General features: G+C 38.0%; 1 protein-coding gene across 2 annotated transcripts in view; it reads left to right on the forward strand.

The window, feature by feature from the left end:
• The first annotated feature begins 1,648 nt into the window (after positions 1 to 1,648).
• The window catches only part of pik3r4 (phosphoinositide-3-kinase, regulatory subunit 4), a 51,073-nt gene continuing 28,570 nt past the window's right edge, over positions 1,649 to 24,151 (forward strand). For both annotated transcript variants that reach the window (XM_073024093.1, XM_073024094.1), the window contains exons 1-10: positions 1,649 to 2,822; positions 5,627 to 5,760; positions 11,158 to 11,740; positions 12,136 to 12,270; positions 12,386 to 12,607; positions 17,043 to 17,216; positions 19,993 to 20,138; positions 22,109 to 22,312; positions 23,223 to 23,424; positions 23,826 to 24,013. In XM_073024093.1, coding sequence (XP_072880194.1) covers positions 2,093 to 2,822; positions 5,627 to 5,760; positions 11,158 to 11,740; positions 12,136 to 12,270; positions 12,386 to 12,607; positions 17,043 to 17,216; positions 19,993 to 20,138; positions 22,109 to 22,312; positions 23,223 to 23,424; positions 23,826 to 24,013 — 2,718 coding nt within the window. In that variant the 5' untranslated portion in view covers positions 1,649 to 2,092. The remainder of the gene's footprint in view (positions 2,823 to 5,626; positions 5,761 to 11,157; positions 11,741 to 12,135; positions 12,271 to 12,385; positions 12,608 to 17,042; positions 17,217 to 19,992; positions 20,139 to 22,108; positions 22,313 to 23,222; positions 23,425 to 23,825; positions 24,014 to 24,151) is intronic.

Genomic DNA, 24,151 nt, shown 5'->3' on the forward strand with positions numbered 1-24,151 from the left:
TGTCTCCTGAATTGACTCAATAGTGATCTTGCGATTCTCACAAAGGAGGGGGCTACCCCCGCACCCTTCGGCCCCTCAGAGCTGTGGTACATTCATAACAATATGAACTGCTGGAGGAACTTAGTAGGTCAGACAGCAACTGTGAAGGCAGATGGGTGGTCCAAGTTTTAAGTCAAGACCTTGCAAGCAAATGGTCTATTGTATCTTGACAAATTTGGCAGCTGATAAATATATTATCACTTGTTGAGCCAAATCTTACTCAGTTACCTTTTTTCTTTCATAGGTTACTATAGTTTATTTTTCAACTGTCACCTGTTGCTTTTTTTTATCTTTAAAGAATGAATCAGAATGCTCAGTGTAGGTACTAAATGTCTCTTCTTTATCATGTTACCTGAACTTTCCAACATTTTCCACTTGTACCATTTCTAGCATCTTGTCTTAAGTTCCCTTTTTGCATGTGCTCATGTTTAGCTTTGAGGAATACTTTGTTTCACCAAATGTTAAATACCCCAGCCTAGGACTTCCACACATTCTACTTTCCTTGCCAGTGTGGTGTACTGCAAATCCTTCTGGATTCAATAAATATTCCAACTTTGAACAAACAATGTTAGAAGAGGTAAAGATGTGAACTCAGCCTTATTTCTTCTTCTTTGGCTGTACCTTGGGATTGCGGATGACTTGCTTTCACTCCAATCCTATTGATTCCAAGATTTCTGATGACTTTATCACACATGGGACAAGAATGTGCTCATGAGCTACTGTACTCTTGGTCACCTTATTTAAGGTAACTGGCTATTGTGTTTGACACAGTTCAGATAAATTATTATAGGATTAATGCTTGGAGTGATTGGATTGTGTCATGAAGAAAGATTGGACAGGTTCACTTGTATCTAAGTTTATTAAACAGATAAGCAATTTGCTTGACACTTTAAAGATTTTGACAAGGTAGATATGGAGATGAAAGTAAAGGATCATACACTTAAAATAAAGATGAATGTGAGGGATAGTTTCTTGATTCTTGTTTTTTGGGTGTCCAGCAATTGCTTGGAACTTGACCTTCAAACGTAAATACAATGGCTCAAATATTGAATTTGGACTTATTATGGCTCTGAAGTGGAGACAACGTACGTTAACCATTTTCCTGCAGCCCTATAGAGTAGTTCTACAGCAGCTCTAATTTGTTTCGGGTGAGGCGAAGCAATGCCAGAAGAGAGACTGAAAGGAGTTTTCAGGTCAATGACGCAGAGATTGACCCTATGGTGGACATTTTGGGTAGTACCTCACCCAGCAAACATTGGGAGGAAGCTGTCTACCGTTTCTCTTAAGCAATCGTCGAGAAACATAATGCCCTTTACATAGTGCCATGCAGACACCTCTTGCATCAATCCCACTTCTGGATCACTTACTACATGTTGAATTAACGACTTCTGCTAATAGTTTCATCATAATCATCAGTCCTTTTGAAGTTCCCGGCCCAAAACGTAGATTGTTCGTTTCCTTCCACAGTTACTACCTAACCCGCTAAGTTCCTCCGGAGTGAATATTGTTTCGTAATCACCAACATCCACAGCAGCCCACAAGTGAGCAACTCCCCCAACAATAACTCCTGCGCATGCACCATCTGGCAGTCCGGTCCGCCCTTTATTATCGTCCCCGTCGCTCTGTGCTGCGGCCATTTTACTCCGGGTTAGGATTTGGACAAGGTTTCGGGCGTTTCGATTGAAGGGTTTGCGAACCGAAACATTCTCCGTGCTGTTCCAGTCGCGGTTCTGCCGGCAGTAGACCTGAGCGCAAATCCCGAGCTGTTTATAATTTGATGAAGCGCACTTTTCTTGGCCTGATTCAACCCTTTCCGTTCCCCCAATGACTGGCGGAGACGTCCAGTCAAAATACGATTTCACTTGGGATGTAAATGAGGAATTAACCGTCAGCGTGCTGCCCGATTTCGCTGCCTGTGAGGATTGATGGAACAGGCCTGACGGCAGCTGGCAGCAACGCCTGTCCTTTGGCTGCATTTATTTATCCGCAGTTTGCCGGGCTCCGAGAAGTGTTGGTGGCCATTGCTGAGGGTTGACACCCAGGTCTCATAGTAATGGGGAACCAACTGGCTGGCATCGCGCCTTCTCAGATCCTATCCGTCGATAGTTACTTCTCCGACATCCATGAGTTCGAGTACGACAAAAGCCTGGGCAGCACCCGCTTCTTCAAGGTTGCTCGGGCCAAGCACCGTGAGGGACTGGTGGTTGTCAAAGTGTTCGCCGTGCAGGATCCATCACTGCCGCTCACTGCCTACAAGCAGGAACTGGAGGAGTTGCAGCACAAGTTGCTCGGGGCCCCCAACTGTGTGCCTTTCCAGAGGGCTAGCTTCACTGAGAAAGCCGCCATGCTATTCCGGCAATACGTAAGGGACAACTTGTACGACCGCATCAGCACCCGACCCTTTCTCAACAACATCGAGAAGAAGTGGATCGCCTTCCAGCTCCTCAATGCAGTGGAGCAGGCACACCGGGCCGGCGTTCGCCACGGGGACATCAAGACAGAAAACGTTATGGTCACCAGCTGGAACTGGGTATTGCTCACCGACTTTGCCAGCTTCAAGCCCACCTACCTGCCCGAGGATAACCCTGCAGACTTCAATTATTTCTTTGACACCTCCCGGAGGAGGACGTGTTACATTGCCCCGGAGCGCTTTGTGGACGGGACGATGTTCGGCACCGAATTGGAAGCAGCAAGAGATTCAACTACCCCACTGGTGGATCTAACTCCCAACAATCAAAGGATGAGAGGAGAACTCAAACCGGCCATGGATGTCTTTTCTGCAGGTGCACTTACTAAGTAGTCTGTCTGTTGGGGAGTGCGAGAATCATAGAATATTTTTAAAGCTATAGCTACCCAGTTATTGCTAGAAAATACTTTACATTGTAAATCTGGACTCTAATTTTTCCAGTGAAATAGGATCCTGCTCTACACTGAGACTACCTACAATCAGTATGAAACAAACACTTCTTGACCGGGCACGAAATAGAGTTTGCAACAACAGAAACAAAATGTATGCCTTCTCTGAATTTGAGATGTAAAGCTGGGAATACTAAAAACAAATGTTTGACGGGATGCTGATTTCCCCCCCCCCCCCCATAGACCCTCAATGAAGGCCGTGTTTTCCTGCTGGTCTGCATCACTTACCTCATCACTACCCTTACCATAGTCTCACTTGTCCATTTCCCTTTGTTTTAAATATCTGATTAATTTCTGCAAGTCAGTTACCTTCCAGCCATAGCACATCCCAAACATTCTCTTTCACCACCACATTCTCAGCACCCTTCCTCTGCTAAACTTGACCATTCATTTCTTTCTCACCACTTCCCTTACCCGCAACCACAATACTAGTTTAGTTCTTCTTTCCTGATCCCTCTTGCATTTTACACCAATGTACTTTCTAGCTACTCAGTAACTTTTTACACCTGAATGTTTATTGTGTATGATAAATTAGCACACCAACATTCCCATGTCCATCAACATAGTCTGTAAAAATAGGCACCTTATTAGAGTTAAGGAAGATGTAGAGAGGACTCGAGGTCGTATAGATGAGCTAGGTGAGAGGACAAGAATATGATAGATGAAAGACAACTTGAAAAGGTGATGTCTACAAAGTGCACAAAATGAGTATTTTTTCACAAACACGAGTATTTTAAGCAGATTGGAAAATGTGGGCCTGGATGTCCATGTACATGAGTCATTAAAAGTTGACCTGCCGGTGTAGGGACCAGTTTGGAGGCAAATGGCATGTTGGCTTTTATTGTGAGGGAACCTGAGTAAGGAGTAAGAGTCTTTCTGTAATTATATATAACCTGGGTGAGATTACATTTTGAGATAAGTGCAGTGAAGGTTTGCTACACTAGTTCCTGAGATAGTAGGTTTGGCACATGTAGAGGGGTTTAGTAGACTTGGCCTGTGTTCTCTAGATTCAGAAGAATGAAAGGTGACTTCATTGAAACTTGGGTTTTACAGAATGAATGTATGTGAAAGATTCTCTTAGCTAAGGAGTCAAGAACCAGAGGTCATAGTTGCAGAATAAGCGATTAGCCATTTAGAACAGAGAAGAGCAAAGATTTCTTTATTCAGAAGTTAGTGCCTTAGTTTTTGGGTTCATTAAAACATGATGGACACGGATATGAAGGAAACTGAACATAGAAAGAGTTCCGGAAAAGTAAATATAGAGTAGATCAGCCGCAATCTCAGAGGTTAGTGGTGTAAGTGTAAGGAGTCGGATAGCTGAGTACTGCTTCTTGTGCTTGCATTCTTGTTCTTAATATTTACATTTTCTCATTGTACACCATCTGCTGTCAACTTGCCCACACGTTCAAAACTGTCACGTTGCAGATTGTGTCCTCCATTCAATTCACTTTTCTACATGATTTCATAATATCCTTAAAATTGAATATAATTTTATATTTTCAGATTTCATTAACATAAGTTGTGTGCATCTGCTGCTCATTACTGCTTCAATGTAACCATCAACTCTGTAAACTATTACTTATATAGATTGTGTAAGTAATGAAAATTCATTGAGTTTCCACTATGTATTACATTTTTTTCATTGAATGGTATAGCACAGGAGACCATTTGGCCTATTGTGTGTCAGTTCCATTCCAGACTCTGATTCTGCCCACCTACCCTTGTACAACCAATTTTGGTACTTGCAAATTTTTATCCACTGCATATTGATCTAATTCCCTCTTGAAGGCCAGTGCCACAGTGCATCTCTGCCACAGCTCCAAACAACATATTGTACTCTAGATTCTAATCACATGCTACATAAAAATATTTTTCCTCAAGTTATTTATTTTGCTTTGCTTTTTTACTGTAGCCTATATGTTTAACCCTTCTACCAAACAGAATAGCCTCCCACTGTGTCCAGACCTGTTATCATTTTATGTACTTGTAACATATCTGTCCACAGCCTTCTCCAGTCTCCAGCCCCTGATCTTGCCCATCCACCTGGCCTCACCAATAAAAAAAACTAGGCCCTGCCCTTCTAATCTACTTTGTATTGGCATAAGTTACTATTCTCAGTTCTTTTGTAGACTCTCTAATGCCTTTCCATCCTCCCTATAAAGTGGTGATTTGAACAATTGTACTGCAGTTGAGTCTGGTGCAGTATGATTTCACTGCTTTTATACTCTATTGATATGACTGAATTATATACAGCAGGCCTTTTTAACTGTTTTCTCAACCTGTCCTGAAACTTGTACACCTATACTCAAAAGTCTTTCTAATTCAACAGCTCTTTTAGTAACCTTTGTTCTGTATCAAATTGACTGAGAACTATTTGTCTATAACAAGTCCATGTTGGGTTACTCTCACTCCATTTAAAAAAAATACAATTATTGCTGATGGATAGTATTGGGGGGAAAATTCAAGAAGTTCAATGGCTGAAATTGATTATTTCCATTTGACTTTAATTTGCTTAAAATATCAAAATCAATTGTTTCAGGTGAAGGAAGCAGTGATAATGAAATAAATGTTACAAATTTAATTGTTTTGTAGTTGGGAATTAAACTTTCAAAATTAGTGTAGAATATGTAATGTAGGAACCATATCTAATTGCTACTTTTTTTTATTATAGGGTGTGTTATTGCAGAACTATTCACAGAAGGAGTACCAATGTTTGATCTATCACAATTGCTAGCTTACAGGAATGGTCATTTTTCTCATGAACAGGTGTTGAATAAGATTGAGGATATTAGCATAAGAGGTCTGGTAAGCATGCCCTGAATGTTTAATTTTGTCCACTATGATATGCTGACATAAGGACTGCATATTCCATTACAATTAAAATGATTATTTGATATACCATAATTTGCTGATGTGGGTCTGGTAGGAATGACCTTGGATCATCATGCATATTCTGTAGCATAATTCACCAATTCTATATGAATTTTGCTACTGTTTTGTACATCACTGACACAGGGAAGGAGGGCACAATTTTCTAATCATTGTACACTACACTGGAAGAATATCAAAAAAAATTTCAATATTATTAGAAAAAACACTCTTAAAAAGATAAAGAATGGGTTCATTTGCTTTCATTATAACCACTTTGTTCTGATTTTTCAGTAAGGCATCATTTAACATAGTTTCTCTGTCAGTTGAATAGTTTGCTTTTCCATCCGTGGCATTAAGAGTAAGTCAGCTTAAGGGTGAAAATTTCACTTCACTGATTGAACCCATTTGGATTTATACTCAGTGATAGCTTACATGGTTGGCTATGAATTTATAGATATATTGGATTAATTATTGAGATTAAAAACTATTTACCAGTGGTGTACAATAATGTTTCCATCATTATGATAATGAACACTGCTTAAAAGCTTGAAATTGTGGTTCTTGTGTAATATTTTAACATTGTCCATTTATCACTTTGGCTTTGAAGATGACTGAATATATATTGTTATATGTACTGCAACAGAACTTGTATACTGGCACAACAGACATAATTTATCAGATTGATTATGAAGAGTTTTGTTAGAGAGCCCGTACTTCTCTTATATTTTACAGATGTATTTTCCACAGATAGTGATTAGAGATCAGAAGCCCTGGCAAATTTGGTTATTTCCCAGCAACTATTGAACAGAAATAAGACCTGTACTGGAAACCTGAATTAAAAACACAAAATTCTGGAAATATTCAGCAACATCTCTGGAGGGAGAAACTGGACAAACATTAAGATTGGTCTCCTTTTTATCAGTGAGATCATTGATCAGAAGCATGAACTCACTCTCTGTGTCTCTGTCTCTCTCTGTTTAACCTGCTACATATTTTAAGTTTTCTGTTTTCATTGTATATTTCCTTTTCAATTCCTTTAGCACAAGGGTATTATAGATGAAAATGTTAAAGTGGCTGAAATACAACCCTTCAAAAAACATGAAATTAGGCTTGCATTTCAGGCCCCTATGTCTTCTTTTGAATTGGTTTAATGTTTTGAAGTTACAAAACGTAACAGTGGTGACGAGGTGTTTTAAAATGAACCGAAGAGGGCTACCTATTGAAGTGTAGCTAGATGTTCAAACTGAAAAGGAAAGTGCAGGGAGGAACAGCGAGTTTAAAAAAAAAATGCAGCCCAGCATGTGCAGAAATGGTGGAGTTTTTAAAAAAAGTCAGAAAATGGAAGAATTCATGGGTTCCTAAAGAATGAGTACCTCGTGATAATCATTTAAAAAAACAACAGAAATAGCTGGCTACATTAGAAAAACTTGTGTGTTTGATTACACAAAAGATAACTGGAATAAGTTTAATGAGCTATCGGTAATTCAGAAACATTTTGAAGCAAATATAATAGCTAAAGAGAAACTGAGCAGTTCTGTAGAGTTCTCCAGCACATTTGCAATCTGAGTCTCAGCCTGGAAAGGGTCCTGACTGTGTGGAAAACATCATGTGTGGTACCAGTACCCAGAAGGGCCAACCAAAAGCCTTGAATGACTACCGTCCATGAAGACTTGAAGACACATGAAGACACATCATTAAGACTTTAGAGAGGCTGGTCCTGGCTCACCTCTGACCCCTGGTCGGCTCAGCCCTCGACCCCTGCAGCTTGCCTCCCAGGAGCAGATTGGAGTCGATGATGCTTTCATCTACCTGCTGAACAGAGCCTACACCCATTTGGATAAATGGGAGCAATGTGAGGATGATGTTTTTTTGATTTCTCAAGTGCCTTCAATACCATACAGCCCTCATTGCTGGGGGGAAAGCTCCATTCAGTGCAGTTTGGCACTTCCATTGTATCTTGGATAATGGACTACCTGACTGGCAGACCACAGTTTGTGCAGCTTCAGAGCTGTGTGTCAGACATGGCTGTAAGCAGCACTGGGGCCCCAAAGGGGATTGTATTTGCTCCCTTCCTGTTTACCCTGTATAACCTCGGACTTTGGATACAACACTGAGTCATGTCATTTGCAGAAATTCTCTGATGACTCAGCAATAGTTGGGTGTATAAAGGGTGGACAGGAGGATGAATACTGGGTCCTGGTGGGGGACTTTGTCAAAGGGTGCAAGCTGAATTATTTGTAACTCAACATCAGTAAGACAAAGGAGATGGTGGTGGACTTTAGGAAGACTAAGCCTGTACTGCTCCCTGTTGCTATTGATGGTGAGGATGTGGATGTGGTGAGGACCTACAAGTACCTGGGAGTGAACCTAGATGACAGACTTGAGTGGAGCACCAACACAGGCTGTGTACAGGAAAGACCAGAATCACCATTACTTCCTGAGGAGACTGAGGTCCTTTGGAGTATCCAGGCCTCTCCTTCACCTGTTCTACCAGTCTGTTGTCACCAGTACAATCTTCTATGCGGTGGTGGGCTGGGGCAATGGCATCAACATGGGTGATGCCAACAGGCTCAATAAAGTGACTAAAAAGACTGGCTCTGTTATAGGAGTCAATCTGGACACTGGAGACTGTGGCAGAACAAGTGACCCTATGAAAAATCCTAGCAATTCTGAACAATGTTTCTCACCCTTTGCATGCCATCGTGGCTGAACAGAGGAGCACTTTTAGTAAAAGTCTAAGACAACTGTGCTGCTCCAAAGAGTTCTGTATGAAGTCATTCTTGCCCTTGGCCATTAGGCTTTATAATCAGTCAACCTATAGTCGGGGAAGTGATGACCCCCCCCCCCCCCCCCGTTAGATTGTACGTTGTAAATTGATTTTTTATTCTTTCTTCTCTTTTAATATTTGTATATCTATGCACTTGTAATGCTACTGTGACACTGTAATTTACTTTGGGATCAACAAAATGTCTATCTAAACAAGTACAAATTTTGCTGAGTTTATTGGGTTTAAAGGCATACAGATTGCTTTGAAGTTTAATTGCTCCAACCAAACCAGCAGAAATGAGCTTTGCTAATATTGTAAAAGTAATACTGGAACATTTAGAACAGAAGCCATTACTGATTGTAAAACAGTTTAGTTTTCACAAGTGGAATCAAAAGGAAGGGGGAGTCCATTTCAGTGTATGTAGTAGATTTGAAGAGATTGAGCATTGTCAGTTCCGCAATGAGCGTAATGATGCACTGAGAGATTGGTTAGTATGTGGAATCTTACAAGAAAGCATTCAAAAGCAGCTCCTAACTGAGGCACAAATGCACTTAAAAGAGCAGTTGAAATTGCTGTATCAATGTAAACTGCAGACAGAGCACTGAGATCTAAGAGATTATGGAATCTTATAAGAGAGCTTTCAAAAAATGAAGCACAGCTTACATTTAAAAGAGGAATTGAAATTGCTGTTTTAACAGAAACTGCAGACAGAGACACTATTGAGCTGCAGTCAGGAATGAGAGTGAGTGAACAAAATTGCAACATCTAAACAGAAACGGCTCTGGCTGAGCAAATTGTGGTACAGTTGATACACCAGATCAATTCAGGTTTAAGGATGACACTTATAAAAATGCAACAAAGTTGGACACACAGTAAGAGCCTGTTGGGCAGACAAAAATAGGTGGAGTGCGCAGAGAAGAGAAAAACCTAAAAGTCAAGTTGCAGTTTCAAAATGAGCACTAATCTGCATGCTCCTGTTGACAAATTTGATAGTGATGTGAATGACACAGGGCATGAGTGATGTAGCCTTGAGATTTACAGTGTAAAAATTAACAATTGACAAGCAATATGGTTTATGCTAGAAGTCAGCGGCAAATTAATTAAAATGGAATTGTACAGTGGCTCAGCTAGTTCAGTCATTCCACAAAGTGAGTTTGAACAGCATTTCAGAGATGCCAAACGGAATCATGCAGATATCCAGCTAAGAACTTAAGCTAGAGAAAAGATAACTCCTGTGGGAATGACATTCGCAACAGTGGAATACAACCAACAAGCCACATTGAGCTTTGATGTGGTAAAAGCAGGAGGACTAGCATTGTAAGAGCATGATTGGCTGAAACAACTACAACCTGATTGGAGATCCATCCACAATTTGCATGCAAAAGAGTCAACTGAACCCAAATTAAGAAAGGTATTGGATGTTGCCACAATGATCTCCATGTTGTACACCATGAACTGTTCCCCAACAGAGGGCAACAGGTGTTGGAAAGCATATTGGACCAAGGAAGGACCATGCTGCTTTGAAGAATTGTGAAAGTGAAGAAAGTGGTGGTCCAACTACATCAGTTTTTGTGTGCAACATATCTGAGAAAGCATCTGATCTGTTAATCAGGTATTTACTTGTGAAATGTGGCTGTTTTAAGCTGGAAGGGAGTTCAAGGAGCTTCGGGGAAGTTGCAAGCATTCAGCTTTTGTGATTATAAAGAACCAGAATCTGCTCTGTGCACATTAAGGTTATTGCATAAACTTCAAGTGGGTGACAAAAAGCTGTATGCAAATATAAATGCAAAGACGAAAGCCAGGCTGGATGAATGGAAGGCCAAAAAGAAAGGAGTCAATGGATGAAAACAAAGGATTCATCAATTGATGTTGTGGATGAGGAAAGCAAGAGAAGAGAGAGATCAGATTGTAAAGAGAGAGATAGAAAGATTATTAAAAATACCCCAGTGAACTAATTGAACCTTCCCGGATCAAGATGCACAAATTAGAAGAAGGAAAAGGAAGGAGGGGGGGAAAGATGTCCAGAGCTGTTAGAACAGAGACTTCCTGCAGTCTCAGAACCTGAGACTGTTTAACAGGCACCAGTCTTGCCTGCCAAGCAGTGTGATTTCCTCCTGGTCAGGAAAGATGTTATCCCACAAGATTAAGAAAGCCTCCACAGCGATTAAATCTGAATTGAACAATTGAAAAGTTAACAACGTTATGGATGTCTTTATATAGTAGTTGTATTAAATGGTATACTGTGTATATAGTAGATATGCATTCTCTGTTGAGTTGGAGTTTATAGCTATTGAGTTAGATTTGATTATCCATTCTTGTTTATTTAAAGAATTCATTATGAGTTATATGTATAAATACAGTACATGAATTGCATGTGTCATTATGCTATGTGAATGCCTTGCTTAAAAAATGCAAAGTTACATTCACACTTCAGATTCCTGTGTTTTCCTCTGAATTAGTTTAATGTTTTGAAGTTTCAAGCATAACAATTGCATTCTTAAAATATGATTTACTTTTGTTTATTTCTTTTTAAAAATTGGGATATTAATCTTTTTTTATGGCAGGTCAGTCAGATGATTCAGCGTGACCCTGAGAAGCGTCTAACAGCAGAAGAACATCTCAAACAACAGAGGGGCAGAGCTTTTCCAGAGCTGTTTTACTCTTTTCTACAACCTTATATGGCACAATTTGCAAAAGAAACTTTTCAATCTGCTGATGAACGTATCTTGGTAATAAGGAAAGACTTGGAAAATATTCTGCAAAATGTTTGTGGAGAAGACCAGTCAGAGAAAAGCGAAGGAGAAACAAAAGAGTATGGATTGGTTATTTTGGTGTCTGTCATCACTTCTTGCTTGCAAACACTCCAGTTCTGTGATTCTAAATTAGCTGCTTTGGAATTAATTCTCCAACTAGCAACCAGACTTAGTGGTGAGATCTTGCTTGACCGTATAACACCTTATCTCTTGCATTTTGCCAATGACTCCGTGCCAAGGGTGCGAGCTGAAGCAGTCCGAACATTGACAAAAGTCCTTGCCCTTGTCAAAGAGGTGCCACGTAACGATGTCAATATTTACCCTGAGTACATTTTACCAGGAATTGCGCACTTGGCTCAGGATGAAGCAACTCTTGTCAGATTAGCATATGCAGGTAAGGAGTATAGACAAAAGATGTATTTCTGGTCTATGGTGGCTTCATACGGTGGACTCACTGCATGTCAATTGAAACATATCACCTCTTGTATCCTTATTGCCCATTGTTAGGATTGCAGTTGTCTCCATATCCCTGACATGACAGGGTATATCCTACCATTAACCTTGCATTGTTCCTACCTTATGCAGAATTCTTTATGTAAGTTCAGATCATATTGTTGTTTTTGTGAACTCCTTTGGCCTGAGATCTCAAGTTCATGTAGTTCATTTCTGTTCACTGTATTCAATTTCTTTTTTTATCTGACAGTTTTATAACTTGGTCAAGGGATGAACTATCATTTATTTCAATGAAAGTTGCTTTCTGAACTTTTGTTCTACATTGTCTTTTAACAGAAAACATAGCACTTTTGGCAGAGACAGCTCTTCGGTTTTTAGAAATAGTCCAATTAAATAACTTAAATGTGGAAGGTGAGCTAAATGGTGAGGAAACAGAAGAAATACTACATCCTAATGAAAATTACGACTCTGGTAATCTCTTGCATTGCAATCTTTTTTTATTGAAATTTAATGCAGTTGTTTACATTTTCTGGCTTATTTCCCCAAAATCTTTAGTTGACTAATAAAGTGGATTCTATCTTTGTAGAATTACAAGCTCTTCATGAGATGGTACAACAAAAAGTGGTGACGCTGTTAAGTGACCCAGAAAATATCGTGAAGCAGACCTTAATGGAGAATGGTATTACTCGACTTTGCGTGTTCTTTGGTCGACAAAAGGCTAATGATGTCCTCTTGTCACACATGATAACCTTCTTGAACGATAAAAATGATTGGCATCTTCGAGGTGCTTTCTTTGATAGTATTGTTGGTAAGTACAATATCAACTTTTGCCAGTATGAACTCCTATTATAATAATTTAATTAGTTCAGCTACATTTGTAATTCTGCCCAATTATAATCTTATTGTAAAATTAGAAAATTGGGAGTAGGCAGTGTTTGTTACAATGTTATTTTAATGTATTAATGTTAATAAAAGAGAGAACATCAACTTGTCATGTTAATTTTCATCAAAATGTTTTAATTGAAATAAATGTTCAGGTTGATTCTGAACTCAAAGCACAGAATTGCATTCTGAAAATCTGATATAAAAGGAATAAAGATAGGTACTCCATAATCGGTGAGGGTGCAGTGGGCGAAAACCCTCTCTCCATGCTCTATCACTGCTTAATTCTTAAAATGTTAACGGTACTCAGCAGGCAATAACTGTAGACAGAAAAGCAGAATTAATATTTCATTTTTTTTCTGAACTGCAAAAGTGAAAAGACAAGTTGTGGATGAATGATTGAAGACCCAGATTGTGCAGATAACACAAATACTCTTGGTGTTGTCATTGAGGTTGATGAATGCCTGTTAATCATAGCTTGTCTGTCTGTCAGAGTGTTAAATGAGGAATATAAATGAAGGCAGTTATGAGCCAAACCATGACACTGGAACTGTGAGATATTATTTTTCGGACAAAATTTTAAGTCATAAAATAGAAAAGAATCTATCACTGATCGCTGTGCCAAAACAAAATGACACATATCACAATTTGATCTCTTGATGTTTGGAGGAATTCAGGCTTCTGGAAAGATCATTTTAGGTTCCTCTAGTCTGCATCTACTTATTACAGGTGATCCCTTGATTGTGTATTTTTGACTTTGTGGGCAAACTCAATTTATGGATGTCTGTAAAGGCAGATTTAATTCATAATCTAGAGACTTGCCTGTATTTTATTCATTAAGATAAATGGATGATGTGATTAGCATCAAAATTTCATTAGTTCAGCTACATTTTTAGAGTACTAGTCCCTTCATTTATGGCAGACTTGTAACTAATACTAACTAGTATTACTTTCCCTCCTTATTCGTCCTCTTTCATTGGATATGGTTCTATTTGGTTCAGTCACGGTTGTCTTTTCTCTCTTTATACCTGTTACCGCACTGATGCTTTGATTTCCTTGAGTTAGTACAAGTCTCTTAATGTCTGTAAGTTCCATTATACCTTATAGTATCAAGTTAAATGAGGAACACATCAGTTGAATGCTCCCATTGATGTGTGGGTTCTTTATTTATGTGCCTAAAAACCCTGGGGCAACCCCACAAGAAACAAGGGTTTAAATTATCAAGACAGTCAGCACCTGCTAAAAAGACCACTTTTGGAAGAACACCTTATGACTCTGTCCCTGATGAGAGCATCCTTCTTGATCTGGTTTTGCCTTGCCATCCTTAAGAACAATAAAAAATTGAAAAGCCTACATGTCAGCCAAAAAGCAAGAAGCCCTTGGGGAGAGATGGTAATTTTGTTGAAGTTCAAAAACTTGGCACAAGTTCTCAAGAAGAGAAAGACGTGCCAGGAATCTTGGAGAAGCTATAATTATGGCATATAGAAAGGAGATGAGCACCCAAGCCTTACATGAGTCTTTGAGGAATTCCAGGAGCAGTCATCACTTTGGTCCTATTTGGACCACTTTCCTCATTATTTTTCTGTTACATTGATGACTGTCTTGGTGTTGCTTCCTGCACTTGTACTAAATTCTAATTTTGCAATGAGTTCTCAGAGCTATTCTGCTGCCCTTTTCCCATTTTGCTCCCATTATCCACTTCTCTTTCATGTTGTGTGCTGTCAAATGATGAGACTTTTCACAATACCTTTAAGATGTCTTCCTTTTTAACTGTAGTTTCTTCTCAACTGCATCTTCTCTATTTCCTGCACTTTTGATCTCACTTCTTCTCCCAGTCAGAATGAGCTTAGGTAGAATACACTTTCCTCTCTGCTTCCATCCATACTCAATTGATCATTCCATAAATTCTGTTCCATTCAATGGAATTCTACCAGCAGATGCACTACCCCCTTCCCCTTCCTTTGAGCTTTCTAAAGGGATCACATCTACTGTGACTCCCTGACTTGCTTTCCCATCCTCACGAACTATTTTCCCTTCTCATGACACTTTTCTATTGCATTGTGGGAGATGCAACCATTTCCCTCTTTTTTTTTTTAACCACTTCCATTCCTAAAATCCAGGGAACCAAATAGTCCTTCCAGGTGAAGGAGAAATTCCCTTTCCAGTTTAGTATACTTCATTCATGACGTGATCTCTGTGTCTGAGAAACAGCGTGTTTTGTAGCCTATGGACTTGTCATTGAACATAACAATTTCAAGGCAAGGGCTTCCTTTTCCTCTAACTTGTAACTTTAATTTTTAGTTTTAGTTTTATTTTGTTACTTTTTTTCTCCATTCTCACCAGTTTCTAGTATTTAAAGTAATTGTTACATAGACAATTTTTTCTTTGCATCCTGTCACATACATTTCCTTTGTATTCTCCACCCATTTGCCTTTTTGCAGCTTAAACCACAGTTATTCCCTCAGATCTCCATTTCTGATTCGGAGCCCCTGATTTGAAATACTGACTTTATTTCAGTCCCTGTAGATGTTACTTTCTCTGTTGGATAGTTTCAGCATGTTTTGTTTGTGTTTTGATTTTTTTCCTGCAAATTTGTTGGGAATGTGTGTTTTCATGTGTATCTGCATTATGATTTGATTTGCAATGTTTTGTGTACATTTTAAAACTTGTATGCTGAATTCTGGGATTTAAATCCAACCAAATATTTGGGGAAACAGTCAAATTGATAAATTATTTATAAATTATTTCTTCTGGTAGCCAAAACTCAAAAGTTATGTTTATTTTTCATTAACGTCATAGCCTTAGCTTACTTCTTATGTACTTCTGTTTTCCACATTAGCTGTAATTTTTTTTTCCTTACATTATATTAGTTCTGTTGTACAATAATATTGTTAGGATTGATGCTGCAGTCTTTCAAAAATGAACAAGTGCCTTGAAACAGTTAACTGCAAATGGCCATATAAAGAACATTATTTTTAGAATGTTAAAAGAATGATAATAAGTAGTTCGAGATTTGTTGATGCATTTTCATACATACAAAAGAATTTTTTGTTTCAAAATCAGTAATATAAACTGTTGATGCACATTCATATATTAATTCTAAAATAGTTCATAAGCATTGCTAGAATTGACCACAAGATGGTACAATAAAACATGCTTTCAAAGATTTGAAAAAGGCTTCTTGCACTAAAACAAATACTAAAAAGCACTGGCAATCATAATTTTCATCTATTTATAAGAACTGCCAATTGGTTGATTGATTTCAAGGGGACATTATTTTTATTCTAGAAGATTTTAATGGAAAGCATGATCTGAAGTTCAAACTTGTATCAAGGTTTATTGTAAGGATAAAGTAAGATTGCTCCATATAAATTATGAAAATACTTGATCATTTAAAAAGAGTCATAGGAAATTAATTGGCTAATAATAAAACCAAGTAGGGAATTTTAGAACTTTTTTTAGTGCTTGGCCAACACAAGATATACACATTAACCCATGTTTTGAAAGGGTAATAGTTGACTTGGGTCATAGTTTTTGGCAAAATGTGCCCATAAGGTACCTTTATTTTAACGTAAAAGCATTTTGGCAGCTTATAATTCATGGTCACAGTGTGTATGCATATCCCTACTGTATGTGTGCAAAATTAATGTAAGCTGTGGTCATTGGACCTAATTGAACTACATTCATTTCCTACAATCCTATGCCTGTTTGCTGTATACCTGGACTGATGTAGATGCAAAAGTAGAATCTGCTGACTCTGCATTTGGGATGCACCTGAAAAGATGCTAAAAGACCTTGATCCTGAGTAGACCTTGGCAAGATGCAGCTGAAGTCCTAACCCTGGGATGTCTCTATAACTTTTAACAGGAGGCTAAACAAGGATGCAGCTTTGACTTTATTAAAACCTATCAAGAATTGATTTTAAAATCTGAACTCTTGCCTAAATAAAGTTTAATTAAAATTTTATTAAATCACCAATAAATAATTAAGTTAGAAAAATAAATTTCCTAATTTCCAGAATGGAACTCCTTATTCAAATGAAGGGGAACTGTGCTTCCCTCCCAGGTCTAGCACAGAACTAGAAAGGTGGAGCCCTATTGTAAATACCTGCGAGTCTATGTGTGGTTGGACTCTGCCATTGGACTGCATAAGTCCAGCATAAAATCTTAGTGACTGATGCCCTGGCACCTGTCTCTATGTATGTCTTGGATTAAAGTGGGCTAGTGAATAACCAGTAATAAGGAAATTACACCAGTGATATTGGTAAACACCACTTCATTATAAGTTTGGTCTTCAATAATATTTGATGCATTCTTCCAAAGATCAAAGACATTTTTAAGACCTTTTTTTTAAATTTTCAGGTGTGGCTGCTTATGTTGGGTGGCAGAGTTCATCAATCCTCAAACCTCTTCTTCAACAAGGACTTAGTGATGCTGAAGAGTTTGTGATCTATAAAGCCCTCAATGCGATGACTTGCATGTGTCAGCTGGGACTTCTGCAAAAGCCTCATATCTATGAGTTTGCCAATGATATTGGTAATGTTTATTTTTGTCTGAGGAATAATTTTTTTTCTTTATCCTTGTGACATGTCCACTTTCCACTCTGATACTTAAATTAGCAGTGGTTACTATCTATAATGATAATCAAATGACAAAGATTTGTATCAAGACATAATGTATCTATAGTTATGTGAGACAGCCTAGCTCAATCATTCCTGTCCTTGTCCAGGCACTTACCGATAGGAGATATTTATTTTATTATTTATTGGAAGCAAGAATGTGAGTTAATTTGTTTCTCTCCTATTCTCGTAGATCCACTATGAGCCCCATTGAAGTCCAAAAATCCATCCTGTCTGCATCATCTCTTGTGTGGGTTGTTTGACATCTTCAACCCCTTTGCGTTCCAAAGCGTGTAAATTAGTTAATTCATACTCATCTTTAACAGTCAGTTCACATCATATTTTGAAACACCAGCCATATGTTCAACTTTGATTTTTCATTTCAGTGCTACTTATTCCTTTATGTGAACACACTTTGCATCTCCATACATGTGTTCAATCCTACTTTTAAACTATTTGTTTTTCTTTATCTTTGCCAACTTTGCTTCTGTTTGTTGCGTGTACTAAAAGTACCTCTCCACTATATTTGAGAAACTAGAGATCTCTAAGACTAATTTTAATTCCTGGAATTTGTGCCTTCTCCTTCATTAACCCAATATTTTTAGAACATATTTTGCAACTAATGCATATTGTGGTGATGGTTTAATGGTGGTTTCTATCAAAGTTCCCACATCTCTGTGGGTAGTTGTCATTTGTTCAGTAACTGATTTTTATTCAGCTTTGATTTATTAGTGATATGCATTTGTGTCAGAAGTTTTTAAATTCAAAATCTTAGTCAATGAACTTGTGTTAGTACACTATACAACAAATACAACTGGTCTATACATATTGTATACAATTTAGAACATTTCCAATATGTGTCTTAGCAACAAATTTTGTATCCAGATGCGCAAGTTATTGGTTTATTATTGTCACATATATCAAGGTACAATGAAAAGCTTGTCTTACATACTGTTCATACACAGATCAGAGTGCGTTGAGGTAGGACAAGGTAAAACAATAATAATGCAGAATAATAATGTATACGTTAAAACATGAGTTCAGTATTTATTCAGTATGTTAGGCAGCATCATTGGAAAGCAAAACCGAGTTAACATTTCTGGTTGGTGAATTTTTGCCAGAAATGCCTAAATCTGTTTTATTGCCCACAGATGCTCCCTGACTTATTAAACATGTTCGGTATTTTGTTATTTCAAAATTCTAGCATCTGTTATGTACTTTGATTCTGATTTTAATTTTTCAGCAGTCTAGAAAATGTGTTCACTATTTCTGTTTGGAATGCTTCTCTAGTCTTCAACTGCCTTGCATGGTTATTTTACCTGTTGGTCAGTACTTCTTAATTTTATTTTGTGTACATGTATACTAAATTTAAGGTTGCTATTAGGTGATGGTATTATCTAGATTTTTCTGTCAGTGCTGAGCTTTCCCAAAATATTTCTTGGGAAAATCACTAAAAACCATTTCTGTATGTGGTCCATTGCTTCCTGTATACCAATGTGATATTGTGATGGTACTGGGTTCACTGTTCACAAAGCCCTAAACTCAAAGTAAGATTTTAAGCTCGAGCCAATATAGGATCCTTGGTACCCTTACTGTAGGGAGGTTATACTATGTCAACCGCCTCTTCAAAGACTAACTTATTTCCCTGTTTAGTGTCTGTGGCAAGGTCTTACTAATAATATCCACTGTTTGAGTAGCGTGTTTCCTCTCTCTGCCAAGAAGATCCTTCCAGTTAATGAAGTATTTCAAACAGTTTATCTTATTTTAAATGATGCACGTTTAAATTTAGACAAATAGTTCGTAACACCCATTTAAAACTCACAGAAAGTATCCCAAATTTCAAAAGATTTTTAAACTGCGTAAGATTTTCAAACACAGGTACAATTCTTACGAACTAGAAGAACATACCAACGAATTGCAAATGAATGAGTCATTCATTGGAGAAACCAAAGGTTGAGGAACGAATTCCAGTTCTTCTTTCTGTCATTCTGTCTTTGTCAGTCTCCTTGTCATTCTTAACAATCCCCAATGCTTTTTAACACTTATGCTGTTTGCTACTAGTTGATGTTTTTCAGATACCTTTGCTGTAATTCACACAGGTGGTCTAACGTTTCTGGGGACTGAGATGCTAATCACCCAAAATACTGACTCTTGAGTAGACAAATATCCCAACCATTTATTGATCATTCTTGTGACCATGATTGACGTACTAAGTCTTCTGGTCTGCAAACTTCCTTGAAGTAAATAACTTTGCCAGCGCTGTTTGTTTGCAAAGTTGTCCTTTTTAATTTCAGACTGATTATTGCTTACAGTTTACATAAAGAAATGAAGACTTGTTTATGTTTATAACAAGAAGCTAAGCAAGAAATATTGGTTAGAAATTTAACTTTTCAAAAACAACTCTGTCCCTTTGGAAAGTGTTTTTTTTTGTTAGAATTCTGTATTTTACGAGGCAATAACTTGTCCTGATTTCTCGACATAATGACTTTTTCAGTTACTGTCATAAAGAAAATTGTTGAATTGCCAGGGTAAGATTGTGTCTTCCTGGAAGGATCATTAAAATTCTGACGGCAAGCTGCTGTAGAACATAGCTAAATGCCAAAATACACATAAAAATATGTAACTCTTTAAATTCACTAAATCTGTGTAAAAGTTTGTGTATTTAAAAAAAACACTTGCTTTTTTTGCATTAGCACCTTTCTTGTGTCACCCAAATCTCTGGATCCGTTATGGAGCTGTTGGATTCATAACAGTGGTAGCACAACATTTGAATATTGCGGATGTCTATTGCAAACTGATGCCATTTCTTCATCCATTCATCACCCAACCCATAATACAGGTAAATATTGCTCCTTTTTTCACATTAGCACCTTTTTTTGTGTCACTCAATTCTTTGGATCTGTTACGGAGCTGTTGGATAGAAAGATATAAAAATCAAATTTCAAACAACATAGAATAAAATCAAACAAAAAATAGATCTGATAAATAGAAGTTATAGTGCAGGAGATTCTACTTAAAAGCTACAGCAAAAAGAAAAGTTTTAAGCTTCGATTTAAAAGAGCTTAAAGTTGGTGCAGATTTCATATCCTTTGGAAGGTTATCCCAGATATGCGGAGCACAGTAACTAAAAGCTACTTCACCATGTTTGGTTTTGACCCTCGGGGTGATAAGCAGACCTGCCCCAGACAACATGAGAACTCAGTAAGGTTCATAATGCAGCAAGAGATCGGAGATGTATTTTGGCCCTAGACCAAATATGTCAAACTCAAGGCCCGCGGGCCAAATCCGGCCCGCGGTGGAATTATCTTTGGCCCGCGAGATAATATCTAATTACTATTAAAGCTGGCCCCAGTAATCGAAGCGCCTATGGCGTATGATATGGCTAATGCTGAGTTTATTCAGGTACCAGGTTTTCAGGGTTTTTAGTGTTTATTCGGCAGTCTTGCTTGGCAGTCTTCTTCATAAGAAACGGAATTTGTAAAGTGAAACACTTTGTAGTTATAGCAGAGACCGAGACACATGAGAGCAGGCTGAAAAAACGGAGGCAACGAAAGCTGCGTTTGCACGCGTCCGACTGATCCGGCCCGCATGAAGCTGCATTTTGCTCAATCCGGCCCGTGACCTAAAATGAGTTTGACACCCCTGCCCTAGACCATTCAGTGCTTTATAAACCAGTAGTAATATTTTGAAGTCAATCCTCTTTTGGACAGGAAGCCAGGGTAGCAATCTGAGAACTGGAGTGATATGTTCTTCTTTCTTGGTTTTAGTGAGGACTCTAGCAGCACTATTCCGAATGAACTCGCTGTCTTGTAGTTGGTGGTCTTTTGGTGTAGCTAAGATTTCACTTCTGCTCTACATCTTTAATTTAACATTATTTAGCATTTTGAATTTGTTATCTATTTTAGCCAAGTAAGTTGGTTAATACAATTGTGTTCTTTGATTTCAGTGGCCCTAGGTGGTAGACTTATAACAATATGCCAAGCAATAGTGAAAGGCTTGGCCTGTATATTGTCAATTGGCTTTGGCTGTTTTAAGTACCTCATGTTTGGCCTCTAATAAAAATTATAAATACTGGAGAATGAGTTGCTGCCCTGTTTTCCTGATTAATAGAAATTAAAATGCTGATCCAGATGTGTCTTAATGTTTATTTAATAGTTAAATATTATATTAGAACCATTTAAAATTGGTTTATTATTATCACATACCAAGGTACAGTGAAAACCTACTTGTCTTATATACCATCCGTACAAATTAATTGATTATAATAGTGCATTGAGGTGGTGCAAAGTAAAGCATTAAGAGTTATGGTGCAGAGAAAGTACAGTGCAGATAAATAGGTAAGATGCAAGGTCACAATGAGGTGGGTTGCAAGCTCGAGAGTCCATCTTATCATACTTGGGAAACATGCAATTGTCATATAATAGCAGGGTAGAAGCTGTGTGCTTTCAGGCTTTAGTATGCTGCATCTACCATTCATCCAGATGGAAAATGAGGTGTTGCTTCTCATTGTGCCAGTAGAGGAGGCAAGGACCATCATTTCTCTCTGGTTTTTTTCCCCCCCACCTTCTTAATCTAGATTCTTTCCCCTTCTTTTTCACTCCTGATGAAGGGCCTTGGTCCGAAAGGTCAACTGTTTATTCTGCTCAGTAGATGCTGGCTGACTTGCTGACTTTATGTGTGTGTGTAGCTCAAGATATGTAGAATCTGCAGAATTGTTTGTGTTTATGATTTTATTTTAAAATAATTAGTGTGCAAGTACTAGCTTGGTTGTTTGTAAACTTCATTTGACTCTTTTTGGACTTGTTCTAGATTGACAAGGAAATTGTGTTGCTGAGTGTCCTCAAGGAGCCTGTCAACCGTTCGATATTTGATTATGTATTGCGATCAAAGGACATCATAAATCTCTACAAGCATTTGCACTTGCGTCAGAAAATAAGAAATGGACTAATATTGGAATGCCCAATCCCTGAGGACCCAATCATTGCTCAGCTGTTAAAGAAATTGCTTTCTCAGGTAACACTTAATCTGTGACTTCAATAATGAAAGAATCTCCTATTTTCATTGCTCACTTTTGATCAATATGAAGAAGATACAATCTGTCATTTTAAGCTTTCTTCATCCTCAACATTTTTCTTCCCATCTGTTAAAATACTTCCCATCCTTCTGCCAAGTTACTTTGAATCCTTCCAAGTAACATGAGTAAACCTCTTGAAAGGATATTGGTTACCTTCCAACTGAGGTGCACCTGTATTGGTCCTACCCACTGAAAACTGATCTAAATGGTAAAAGTACTTAAAGCCTTCCCTCCTGCACCAGCTCTTCATGCATGCATTATTTCAATCTTCCTGTTTCTCCCCCCATTTGCACAAGGCCCAGGGACTTGTCCAGATCTGCTTTCTAACTCCTTCTACTCACTCTGCAAGATCTCATCCCTCTTTCTATGTGTGTTAATAACAATATGTACTATAACTTCTGGCTACTCTCCTTCCTCCTTCGAGTCTTGATCCTGGCATTAGCGTGACAACATGTATGCACATGAGGTGTGGGAAAAGTCTGGATGAGCAGTGGTAGTGGAGGATTTGACGGTGAGCAAAATAGCTAAGTATTCTGTAGCCAAATGTGAGACTTTAGAATAGTGTATTGTCCTTCACATGATGGCCAATCCCACAATAGCTGCATCTTGTTTTTAATACCTCTGTTTTATTTTTTATACCTCTCACTTGGTGATGAAAGATGCTGCTGACCCTGTCACAGACTTCTTGTTTATGAACCCATTGCTGCTTTATTATATAAAATAAGCTTGGTGGAATATATGGCATTGAAATAGTAATTGCATTATATTTGCTTTCTCTGATTTTGTTTGAAGCTCAACACCCAGGTATGCCTAAAAGTGATGTAATGGGGCTTATTTGTCTTGATGTAGGGCATGAGTGAAGCAGATGAAGACAAATTACTTGCCCTGAAGGATTTCATGCTAAAGTCAAACAAGGCCAAAGCCAATGTGGTGGATCAAAGCCACATGAGTGACTGTGGTCAGAGTGGAGTGATTGATTTGGCTGCATTAGGAATTCCTAGGAAACATGTTGATCTTGTGAAGACAAAACAAGAAAACGATGATAAACGAGGTAGTTGATTTATTTTCTTCTTTTCCTGCCATGATTATAATTAGCAGCAATGGGATTGTGTTTATATGAAATGTATATGATAAAGAAATATGCTGCAGCTGGTAATTAAAAACAAATACAGCTAATCAGACTAGAAGTAGACTAAATTTTGCAGTACAAATAACATTTTTTTATCTTTAACTGTGTACAGAATATTCTCACTTAGTGAGCACTGAGTTGATGTATCTAAAGCTGTTTTCTTAACTGGGATGCAATAAAGTGCCGTTAAATCAAAATATTAGCATTTCTTTGTCTAGAGCGACACATGAAGTTCAGAATTTTCATAAATTACCAGTAATGTAGTAGATTTTAGGATTAGTAGATAGTAGAATTGCTGAATTCAATGTTTTGGTATTTTATAGCAAGAAGGCATGTTAAACAAGACTCGAATTTAAATGAAGAATGGAAGAGCATGTTTGGCTCTCTTGAACCTCCAAACCAGCCTAAAGTTATTGCAGCCCCTGGAGACCAGGAAAATACCACTGGGAAAAATCTCAGATCTGAGTCTTCACCGGGGATAATGATCACTACCAACTCCACTTTGCAACAGGTTAATAGAAAATTCATTGAAAAACAGGATTTCTGGCAGAATTTTAGGAAGTTAAAGAAATTTGAGAGCAGTGTTGAATAGTCATCTTTCAATTACTCTTGGTGCCTAGTAAATATAAAAATTGGGCAGTCAATTTGG

This window comes from Hemitrygon akajei, chromosome 20 (genome assembly GCF_048418815.1).
Source record: "Hemitrygon akajei chromosome 20, sHemAka1.3, whole genome shotgun sequence".
Taxonomy (NCBI): Eukaryota; Metazoa; Chordata; class Chondrichthyes; order Myliobatiformes; family Dasyatidae; genus Hemitrygon; species Hemitrygon akajei.